This window comes from Neolamprologus brichardi, chromosome 3, assembly GCF_056152115.1.
Source record: "Neolamprologus brichardi isolate AB-2024 chromosome 3, ASM5615211v1, whole genome shotgun sequence".
NCBI lineage: Eukaryota > Metazoa > Chordata > Actinopteri > Cichliformes > Cichlidae > Neolamprologus > Neolamprologus brichardi.
Genome location: NC_142106.1, coordinates 2,167,251 through 2,179,754, shown reverse-complemented (window position 1 = coordinate 2,179,754; position 12,504 = coordinate 2,167,251). Strand labels below are relative to the sequence as shown.

General features: G+C 40.8%; 1 protein-coding gene across 1 annotated transcript; it reads left to right on the top strand.

Annotated features, from left to right (window-relative positions):
* The first annotated feature begins 7,360 nt into the window (after positions 1 to 7,360).
* Positions 7,361 to 11,828, top strand: LOC148103124 (macrophage mannose receptor 1-like). The gene is made up of 4 exons (XM_087838620.1): positions 7,361 to 7,430; positions 7,619 to 7,996; positions 10,605 to 10,943; positions 11,242 to 11,828. The coding sequence occupies exons 1-4, from the start codon at positions 7,361 to 7,363 to the stop codon at positions 11,586 to 11,588; spliced, it is 1,134 nt and encodes a 377-aa protein (XP_087694746.1). The 3' UTR covers positions 11,589 to 11,828.
* Positions 11,829 to 12,504: the final 676 nt, after the last annotated feature.

Here is a 12,504-nt window from a genome sequence, read left to right as displayed (position 1 = left end):
TCCTGTTGCTACTTCAACCATGAAACTGATCAATAATCAGCTGATCGGCTTTTCTCTCTTGTTTGTTTATCGCCCACTTTGCGCCAGAAACAGGAAACCAGCGGATGTCGCACTAAACAACTTTTCTTTCTTATTCTCATTTAAAATATCTAGCTTTAATTAAATAATTATCTGAATCTTGCGAACAAAGTTTTTATCTGACGTAAAATGTATAGAAATCATACATATACCGACAAGACTGTACATCACTGTCACAACAGCATTTGTTTTCATTCAAAGGCTTTATGGCTTTAGTACCTGGTGGGCCGGTCTGTAGTCAAAATGCCCAATTTTTTGTCCCAGTCCAGCCCTGCAGGTTAATACTGGCAGTGTCACCATGCCAGCTGACTGTATTTCATCATCAGCCAGTGTTGTTCTTTATACATCAATATTACCAAAGTTTACATTAAGGCAGCATAGAAAGTATTTACTTGCTTTCAGGTTTCATTCAAATGTTAGTCTTTTCAGTTGTTTCCCCACTTTTTTCCTGTTTCAAAACCAAACACCAGTTTGTGAGAAGATGATCTTCTTTTTTAATTAATAGGCAGATAAAGTTTTGCATTGGCTAATTTGCCAATTGTATGTTAAAAATGTTCGTATTTTAATATTCAAAAATGTTTTGCCCAAAACATATGTGCACTACATGTCAGTAAAAATACTATGCAAATATTGCTGTCCTTGACTGCTGAATAAACACTGACTGATTGTATCTCTTGTACTTTATCAACACAGTATCTAACAACTTTGCATCGTAGTGGTTAAAATCTAATTTTAATAACAGTTAAAAGCACATTCGCTTATTAGGTTTACAGGGTTATTGAATTATGGTTAACGGTTGGTAGAATTGTTTTTAACATTATCTGCCAATTACATCTGCCACCCTTCTCCAAATCTGTGCCCCTACCTGGCCCCCCCAACAAACATTTTCTAGACACGCCACTGTTCATAAAGCACAGCAAAGACTCAGAGCTCTTTGGGTTTTGTGGTGACAGATAACGTGATCCTGATCCAAGAAAACAAAACCTGGGAGGAAGCCCTTTATTACTGCAGAGAGAAAAACCATGATCTGGTTTCCATCACCAACCGCCAGGAGCAGGTGGGGCTCACTGTTGTTGAATAAACTGTTAAACCACAGAGCTGTTTTTAATTAATATAAATATATATATATATAAATGTAACATAATTACAGATGGGACATACATGACTGGGAGAGAGGAAGAAAGGGAGGGAAAGAATAAGAGAGGAAGAGGGACCGTGAGAGAAGACTAAAAAAATCTGCTGGCTCACCTGTTGAGAGAGAACAAAAAAAGAAAAGAAGAAATAAGAGAGCAACATGATACACATAACTTCATTGCACAACCTAAATAAATGTTAGTAGCAGTAAATACTAAAATTGAATGACGTTGTGCAGCACGCAGGACTGACAGTGCACAATGTGCTTTGAGGTAGCAGCCAAGAAAGGTGTAGTTTGTGTCTATGAACAATGAACACCCATGTGTGGATCAGCGCGCTTGTTTTCAAAGGTCTCTCCATGTAACTTTCTGATAGAGGGTGTGGGGAGCCATAGCCCCGTCCCCCAGGTCATGAAGCAGGCATGGAGGAGATCCAGGCCCCAGAGTGCAAGACTCCAAGGAGGACCATCGGAGGGGCAACTATGACACCCTCCTGGGAAGAGCTGAGGAGAGCCCCAGACATGGGATCACCCAGAAACTGTGGTTCAGAAGCCACAGGGGGCTGTAGTGACACAGGCTCTGGCAGCAGCCAGCTACAGTGGACCGATCCCCAGGACCAGGGGCCCGAGGGCTCTACACCCCTCGGATGGGGCCCAAATGAGCCATAGGTGCCAGGCCTCGTCAAGCAGCCTCAGGGAGTACATACCTGAATGCCCAGCCCTGGACAGTGAGAACAACCAATGCACCAAGGTCCAAAAGCATCAGCCACTGGCAGTGAGTGTGGTGGGCTGAGATGCTCCCAGACGTGGAGTCTAAGACTCGACATGACATATGGACACAGACATAAACATACATCCCCACCCTCATTAACACTTATACAAATACTCAGCACTCGCCCAATGTGGAGACAAACATAAATGGACACTGTACACACAATCACACTCCCCAAACAAACTCTCTACCCCAGGTCCAGGCACAACCACCCCCAGAAGGGTGATGGTACCCAGACCTAGGAGATGTTCCCGTTTCCCTGGGGTGGAGACAAACAGACTGCCCCCGGTCCTGTAGCTGTTTTTTTTAAATAATAAAATCACCGCATTAAAAATATCACTTTATAAAAGACCCTCCCGTATCCCTCTTTTAATCTCTGTATAAATCTCAGTTAGTTTAATCTCAGAATAAATGGATTCTTCTCTGTTTATCTCAGAGTTATTCACCTGCAGGTGCAGCTCTCATGCCCTATGACCTCTGTATGACCTCTGTTCCTGACATTTGTCAGTGTGTTACGTCCCCAGGCTAGTCTAGGGGTTACAAGGAACTACCATAAAGGTAAATACTGAAGGAGGAACCAAGATGGTAAGTTAAAAGGTTTATTTCTTGCAAGAAATTCTGGTTGAGTTCTAGTTCAGACTAAGGATTAACTAGAGCCAAGGCCAACATAACAAACCAAACATTCCTGATATGAAAATAAAAGGAAAACAAAATATACAACCTATAACCATAACCTACCTAACAAGGAATTAGTTCAAAGAAGAAAACCAACATCCTCCTGGGGGATGTAACACAGTGTTTCAGCAGGTGTCTGTCTCTGAGTAAACCTGTGGTGGAAACAAAGCTAGCTCCTGTGACAGAATCCAGTGATTCTGCCGCAGATGCCTGAAAGCTCACCATTTCAATATTCAAATACAGCAAAAATATACTGTATGCAAAAACCACTCAAACAGAACTTTATTTATATAACACACATTGCAGCTCAAAGTGCTTTACAGGAAAAACAACAACAACAACATATGCCACATGGTTCTAGGTCCAGTCTGAGTTCTGGATTTTGTTTTTCTCTTTATTTCATTCATATTTGTGACCCAAGGTTTGTTTAATGTTATGTTGTGTATTCTTTGGGGTGTTTAGTTTTGCTTCCTGTTCTCAGTTGTGTTACAGTTAATTCATTCCTTAGTGATCGGTCCTCTCATGTCAAGTCCTCTGTTTGTAGTCCATTCATATTTTCCTTCTTTTGTCTTGTCTGCCATCATTTTGCCCACCTGAGTCTCATTCTCCCCTCCAGCTGTCTCCACTTCCCCTAATTGCCCTCTGTGTATGTAGTTGTTGTCTCCTCGTGCTTTGTGTTAGAGTGTGAGCAGACAATCCACCAGGGTCTTTTATTCCTCGTATGGTTCAAGTTTGAGGTTTTCCATCCTTTTTATGTTGCATGTCTCTGTCTTTGCAGTCAGCAACTAAAAAGCTATCTTTTTTTATCCCCTCAGTCAGCCTCTGCATATCTGCATGTGGCTATTCACATGTGACACAACCATAGTCTCTCTCTGGCAATCACTCAAACACACACACACCACTAATGAGCTCACCATATGAAACATTAAATCGGTTTTTAACTGAAGAAACACTATTTGGACTAGATTTGGACAGCCAAGTTTCAAAAACAACAATTACATCAGCACCTGTGGAGTGGGCCCACCTTCCAGTCATATCCATGTTAGGAAGCACACTTCAGGATGTGTAACCTATGAAATATCAGCTATGTGTTAATAATTTCATAAATTAAGCATCTGCTTTTTAATAGAGCAGAAATGAGAAATAAGGAAAGTTTTTCCTGTTGAAATGGCTGCTGTGACACGTTGGTGCTCGGATGTAGTCATTAAAATGAGCCGGCTCTCGGTGCGTGGTTGTCTCTGCTGTTGATCATATCTAATGTTTGTTTCCTCAAAACAGCACAGATATGCGATTGGTTCAATCTACTTTGCATCAACAAACAAATTATCAAGGTGCTGAAAGCAGAAACACTGAAATCTGCATGACTCACTGACTTCCATTCATTACATACTTGCAAAGGTCAAATCTTTATTAGTGTTACATGAGCTTTGTTCACATAAAATGGAAACTTTTTACAGTGTAAACAGGAACACTTTGACTGACTCTGACACTGAGTGTGAGCAGCATCACTGATTCATACGGTGAGACAGTGAAGTGGTCTGAATAAAGTTTAAAAGCTGTCACATTATTGTAGGTTTGTGGGAACAGCAGGGTGATGTGTAGAATGTATTCACAGTTTTTCTTCTTCTTTTTTTGAAGGATTTTGGCTGGAGGGGAAACCTGAACTAAGCATTGCTCACAAACTAAATTAAATGATCTTAAAATGATAACTTATGTGAGCGATGTTTGAAACATCACCTTTAATACAGAAACATTTAATACAGAAAAAATGCTGTTTGCGAGCTGAACTGGTGGTCGGCGGTGCTGACGGTCCGGGCCGACTCCCTCTCTCACAGTGAAGGCTGATGCACCTGCGCGACATATGCAATTATGCCCGCCGACTTAAATAAGGGGAATTAGGGTTGTGGGGAGTTGTTGTGGTGTGAAGTATGTGTGGCTGGTAGCTCGTTAGCTGCCACCGCGTCAAATAAAATGGTTCTGAAGTCCGACATGTGGACCGGCCATGCCTCATTCATGCTACACTGACTTTTCTTTTAATTACCTCCTTATATGATTACATTAAATAGTATTTTAAATGTTCTGGACATGCTATATAGCTCAACGTGTTCAGTGAAAAGGTGTATATACCCGTTAAACATGTACATATTGATTATGTTACCACCACAACCTTAATTATGTTTTAAATGTGTGATTTATGTTTATTTATTATTTAAATGTGTGCATTTGCAGTCACCCTCCTTTACTCTGCAGAAGATGGTCTGGTCAAACCATAACTGATCTTCATGGCCTATATGCAAAACACTACGAGTGGTGGAAACCTAACACTCCACAGGAACCTGACCTCACTATCCCCACAGTGGAGCATGGTGGTGGCAGCATTTCTTCAGCAGGGACAGGGCTAATGGGAGGGTGGATGGAGATAAATATACTGAAAACAAACCTGTAGAGGCTGCAAAAGACTGCAGACTGTGGTAGAGGTTCACCTTCCAACAGGAAAATGACCCTAATAGAACTAGAACTCCAATGGGGTGCTTTCAGATCAGAGTATATTCATGTGTTAGAACAGCCCAGTCAAAGTCCAGATTATAATACTGCTGAAAAACTGTGGGAAGACCAACACTCTCAATCCGAACTGACTGAACTGGAGAGATTATGTAAAGAAGAATGGTCAGAAACTTCAGTCTGTAGCTCTGAAAAGCTGGAAAACAAATCACAAAGACCTGCTGTTACGGCCCTGGGTCAGTTAGCCAGGTTTATGTTTTGGACTGTCTGTTAATGATATTCTCAGTTGGGTTAGATTCTTTGAGACGTTTATGTCTGGTTTTAGTGTACAAAGGACTTCTTATGAGATCGTTTAGTTTCCAGCTCTGGGGTTCTTAGCTCTTTCATGAAGTTTAATACCCTTCAGTTCTGAGTGATCGTGGTTTGTCCCTACCTCAGTGTCTAATCTTCTCCTGTGTTTACTCTACCGTGATCATAATCTTTCTTTTAGTTAACTAAAACTAAATGTAAGATGATGGCAGAGCAATCAACTGCAGCCCAAACTGTGAACCTGCAAATTGATTTTGTATTTTTGGCTTTTTCTCTGTTCATTGTTGCCATGTTAGATGATTAATTCAGGAGGATTTGGGGGTTACATCACACTTGCTTTCCTGTTGGGTGACTATCATCAACTAATCAAATATCATCAACACAGAGATAAGAACATCCTTGGATCCTGTTGTGCTTTATCTTCTTCAGCCTTTCTCCTCCATAAATAAGAACAAAATCAACATCAGCTCAAAGTAGATTAAGTCGATTAGTTTAATTCAGGTGATTTATTAAACTGTGACTTTTATTTATTTGCTTTTTCTTTTGCTTTGCTCGTGCTAAACGGCTTCAATAAAATACCCTGCAGCTAAAGTCTAAATTGTCATCACTTTTAACCCTTTGAGAAACAGTAAAGGTAAAAGCCCGAGTATTAATCCATTTTAGTGTAAATAACAGACGTCCAGTCTCAGGGTCCTGGGACCTGACAATCAAAACCTGTGTTTCTGCAAGGCTTTACCGTGAACCATCAGAAATAAATTTATCCGAAAGGTTGCAGGGACCGGAGAAACATCATCTGATGAGAGGTGAAACATCTTCAAGAAACTCAAAGAGATCTTTTCCAAGCTTCTTTAAGTTTGTATGAGTGGGTTTTAAACCGAAAGCATGCTGTGCCAAAAACCCCAAGGAAAGGGGGTCCTCAGACAGTGGAGTCTGTATCTTAATATTGAAATACTGTGATAATAATAATAATAATAATAATAATAATAATGTGGAAAAGTTCAAGGGGGTCGAATACTTTTACAAGCCACTGTATTAAAAACAATTGCATATCCAGAGGAGATATTTTTGACAATGAATGAGTCACGTTTTAAACACAGTTTGAATAATCAGCACTGACAGACATTTATTGAGCTCTACAAGCTCAACGATGGATGACAACCTGATGATGGGTGAATTTGGAGGGCGAGCTTGAACAGGATTGACTGCTGCGTCAATACATGCAAAAAGTCTTTGATAGGTTTATAAGATCATGTCAGCGTCAGAGCGATCCAGCGATATTGATCAGTACAGGCAGCGTTATGTTTATATTTTCAAAAATCAACAGACTCATATTCATGTTTCTGTCACAGAGTGGAGACCTGTCCAGGTGTACCTCTGCTGTCACAGCCCTCCCCTGCACCTGCACCACCAAACAAACAAGGAAGTCATGTTTAGATATTAGAATGAAACTTCCTTGTTCTGCTTCTTGGACAGTCCAGTGTTTGATGTTTCTGTCCTTTTTCTATAGTTTAATGTAAATGAGTCCCTTTGGAACTCATATTAACACTGTGTCTTTGAGTCAGGGGTAAAAACTGTTAGTTCATATTCAAATACTGAGTACAAAGAGAGTGTGTGTTAGTACAGATGGTTATTTCCTGCACAGCTGTCTGCATGAACACCAGAGAAGAACCAGATTCAAACCTGCAGGCTCATTTCATGTCTGTGTACAGAGGTGCTGTGTGGACCACATTTGAACTATTGCTTCTTTCTTCATGGACAATTTTAAACAGATGATCATTTATTAAGAAGAATCATATATTTCTTACAGCAGTGTGTGATAAACTAGATATCTGTGTTTAATATAAAGTGTCCATCAAACACTGAAGAGCTGCTGGATTCATTTTTTCCTCCAAATGACAGAAAAGTCATTTTCATGTGGCAGAGCGACGATGCAGTGGAGTCTGTTTCTGCTTCTTCTGATGGGTGAGTGATCATTTTACCAGGGCTCCTGATTGTTTCCACCTAAAATCCTTTAGTTTGATCAGGACTCATTAAACAAATGAACTCTTACTGAGAAAATCCAGGATTCACCTGTAAACTGGACAGTTTGATGGGAACACGAGTTTCCTGCTTGTATCAGCAGATATTCAACAGTATTTCTTCTGTTTTAGGTCAGTGTGTCTTCATCACATGTCAGCTGTATGAGTACCACTTTATTAAAGAAGAGATGAGCTGGGATGAAGCACGGGCATACTGCAGAGAGAACTACACAGACCTGGCCAAAGTGTTTGACCTGACAGACATGAGAAGACTTCAAGACTCTGCACAGAATCAAACACAAGCCTGGATTGGACTGTACAACATCACAATAGGAGACAACAGGAGGTGGCACTGGTCTCTGCCGGGGGAGGAATACACTGAAAATAAGACCTGTTGGAGAGATGGAGAGCCAAATGATTATGATGGCACCCCTGAGAACTGTGTGATAATAGAAGACAAATGGGCTGATTACCCATGTACTCACACATCTCAGTTCATCTGCTATGATGGTGAGAATATGTGAACAGTAATGTGATAATACAATATTTAATAATGTTATAATGTAGTTTATAATCTGTGTTATATCACATGTTCCTGAAAGAGACAGTTTGAAGAATGAGACAAATTAGCTATCCACAAACTTCCAGAAGCTTGTGTTATAACTAAGGATGTACAATCATCAGTGTTTCCACTGCAAAGAGCTACGAGGCAGGGCTGTCCTCTGTCCAATCTCCTCTTTGCATTAGCACTTGAACCTCTAGCTGAGGCCATTTGCCAGCACCAAGATGTGCACAGTACAACAGTGGGTGAAACAAATCATAAGATCACAGTTTCTTGTGATATAGAAGAAGTCTTTTTAAAATGTATCTGGCATGGCAAGAAACCTAGATTAGGAATTCAAATTTTACAACTGCCTACAGATAGGGGAGGCTTAGGGTTACCAAATTAAAGTTTTTATAATTGGGCATGTCATGGCTGTGTTTTATGGGAGTGGCTACATGCTTATCTAAATTCTCATTCCCACCTAGACTCTTGGTCTACTTCACCTTCTTCCTTTTGGAGCTTAGCTGTCTGTGACAAAACAAATTACAAACTGAGATTAAGAATATTCCCAATTATTTATAATACAATAAGGGTTTGGATGGAAATGCGTAACAGGTTGGGTAGAGAAGACTGCACTTCATTCATGACTCCTTTATTGAGAAACAAAGACTTTGTTCCAGGAATGTCTCGCAGTATGCTCGATGCGTGGTGTAGAATATATATACTGGAAGTGCTGGGTATACAAGTCTGGCCTAAGTCTTCGGTCTGAAAGACTGCAGCAGTGCAGGACTTTAATTAAGCTCCATAGAGGAACTGGTTACATCAGAGCTTAACATGTTTAAACCAAATGTGATGCAGCCAGATGTGAACTTATAGTTGTAGCAGATGCAGTATATATATGAGAAACAAGTAATACTATAATTAGTAGGGCCAAAGATAACTAAGAAACAATCATAACACATCATCTACTCAGACACAGCAATATTTTACAATGTCCACAAGGGGTCAGTGTAAAACCATAAGTTGGCTAAATGGCTTTAACGGGCACAGTCTGTGGCACAAACAACTATAGCTATTATAATACCAGTTAACTTGTCAAAGATAATAACACTTACAGGTTCATTAACGCTCACGTAATCACGCGTTACAACTAATAATAATAATAATGGATTGCATTTATATAGCGCTTTTCGAGACCCTCAATGCGCTGTACAATTCCACTGACTCTCACACACTGGTGGAGGCAGCTACAGCTGTAGCCACAGCTTCCCTGGGGCAGACTGACAGAAGCAAGGCTGCCATATAGCGCCATCGGCCCTCTGGCCATCACCAGTAGGCGGTAGGTGAAGTGTTTTGCCCAAGGACACAACAACCGAGACTGTCCGAGCCGGGGCTCGAACCGGCAACCTTCCGATTACAAGACAAACTGCCAACTCTTGAGCCACGACCGCCCTGACATGCTCTGCCGCCTTTTGCCTCTCACTCTGCCTCTGCGTGATGCGCACATGACCACTGATGCGCTTCCCTTTGGGTGCGCTTTATTCTTGCCTTTGGACATCCTGAGGCTGAGTCAGCAGGGAATTTGCATATGTGGCATAAAAACAGATCAAGGGTAACTGGCGACTTGTTTCAAAACAACACACAATTACAATGCAATTGAGCAACTACAGTCAGATTTTAATATTCCTAGAGACCATTTTTTGGCTTTCTCCAGGTTCATAATTTTGTTCATTCCAAAACTCCACAGTGTTCAGAAATCATTTTATATAATGATAAGGAGACATTTCTCATTAAGCGAAAAGACAGAACCCATTTCATTTCCGCTTTTTATTCTCTTCTATAGACTCTCAGTAGCAGCACACTGAGCGCTGTTCATATATGGGAGAGAGATCTTAATATTCAAGATACCGAAGTGGAGTGGAAAGGACCCATTAACATAGTTAGATCCACTTTTACTGGCAACTGCTTGCGAGAAACCCAATACAAAATCCTATTCTGCCTATATGTAGCTCCTAATGTTTTACATAAGATCACACCTCATATTTCCCCCTTCTGTAGTCAATGTCAGAAAGAAACCTTTTTTCATTACTTTTGGGAATGCAAACTCATCAAAAGATTTTCGAGATCCACATCTCAAGAACTAACTAATATTTTTGAGAATCGGATCCAAGGGGACCCCGGCTATTTTCTTCTTGGCCTACCCTCTTGCTTTTAAGATGTCCTCGATAGGACAATAGGTAAATAGGAAGTGAGCGTAAAGGACAACAGTTCACTGTTTTTTCTAAATCTGTGGGTAAATGGATGAAAAATATATTTTTTATTTTTGTCTTCTTTTCTCCCCCCCTATTTTCATTTGTAAAGGTATGTAATGACTTTAATGTATGTGATTTCCTTTGGGTGTTTTTTTCATTTCTTGTTTGTCTGTTTTGTTATGTTTTTCCTAATAATGAATAAAAACTGTTACAAGATAAGAAAGTTTGAATAGATATAGAGTCAATAAAATGTTTGTTTTTTTCTGAGAAAGAAAAAGAGTAATTAGTTGATAAAGATGTTTTTGTGTTTTTCTGTTGACAGAAACAATGAAAGACAACAAAACCTTTCATTTGATTATGGGGAAGAAGACCTGGACTCAGGCTCAGAGCTACTGCAGACAGCATCACACTGACCTGGCCAGTGGACTCGATCAGATATACAGTGAAGAGTTTAAGAAGCTGCAGAAGTCTACAGCCTCGTGGATCGGCCTGTTCAGAGACAGCTGGAGGTGGTCAGATGGGAGTAACTTCTCTTTCAGATACTGGGACATGGACTCATTTAATGATGGACTAAACAACAGGACATGTGCTACGACTCTGTTATCAGGAAGATGGAGCTCTGCTGGATGTGACCAAAGAAAGCCTTTCTTCTGCTATGATGGTGAGTTTACACAGATTTATCTCAGCTGTTTGTCCAATAGATGAACAGCTGGAGTCACTGAGAGGATTTAGGTCAGTATGTTTCTTCAGCCACTTATTTCTGCATGCATGTTGAACTTCTGTCAGAGGTGAAGATGTTTAGCTGATGGTTGGAACACAGATTTCTCTGTAGAGCTGCTGATTCATCTGAAGAATCACTGAAATGTTTTCTTTTGTTCTTCCAGTGAAAATGGACCAAACATCCACAGACTTGAAGTCCAGATTTAACTGATTTCATGTTTTCTTTGATTTTGTGGCAGATAAATTGATCCTGATCAGGGAAAACAAAACCTGGGAGGAAGCCTTGAATTACTGCAGACAGAAACACCATGACCTGGTTTCAATCAGCAACCCTGAGGAGCAGCGATGGGTCCAGGAAAGAGCCAAAAACGCCTCGACTCCTTTCGTGTGGCTGGGACTGCAGTACGGCTGTGCTGCACGTTTGTGGCTTTGGGTCACTGATTATGTAGTGTGCTATGAGAGGTGGGCTTCAGGGGGAAATACTGAAGACTGTGGCATGTCTGCAGCCATGACCACAGGAGGGCAGCACGAGTGGGTCAGTCAGAGGAAAAATGAGAAATTTAATTTTATTTGTTTAAAACACTAAAGTTTAAACCTAAAGTCACTTCTTAGCTGCACATGTAGATTTTCTGGGGTGAACTCTGTGTTTCTGCTCAGTGTTTACAGTCTCTGGGTTTGAAATGGGAGAAAAATGACCAACAGATTATTACCTGCCGGTTAGATATTTGCAGAGAGCAGTCTGTGTTTCATTTCCTCTCCTTTACCAGAGTCAGGAGCATCTTGGTTTCTTCCTTCATTGTTGCTGGATTGGTTCATTATTAAACTGTAGCAGGATGTTTGTTTTATTTAGTTCAGATATGGTGATGGTTTGAATGTTTCTGCTTCGTGTGCTGTAAATCTTTGTATCACACCATTGTATCCTCAGCTTGAATTACAAAGCCTGTCACTAAAAGCAGGTAAAACCATGTTTGTGTCATGATTCCATATGAGCTCTATAATCCGATCATGTTTGTTAATGTAGCCAAATAAACCTTCTGTGGCGGAGGTGTGGTCCCGGGCTCGGCTGCAGGGGAGGAGTGGTGCAGCGAGCTCAACGAGAGGGTGCTGGAGAGGCAGGTGAGAACACAGCTCATGGCGTTTGGCCTGATGACGGTTTCCTTTTTTAGTGAGACAGGAGAGGAGCGGAGGGGAAGCTGGGAACAGCTGAGACCTGTCCAGACTGTGGACTCTCACAACAAATGAAAACTCAAAATAAACGTGGCATCTGGCTATAAAGAACTCTGTGTGTGTAAAGTGAATTTCACACCTTCATCTAACCAAGTCTATCACTGTTACAGCTTTCACAGGAACAAATACAAACAGCGCCACCTAATGGTAAAATAAGTTAACATCAAACTAACATGTGTTTCCACAGACAATACCGAGCCAGTCCCTGACTGTCCACAGCAAACCATACACTACATGCCACACTAAAACCACTTTACAGGTACACACAACACATA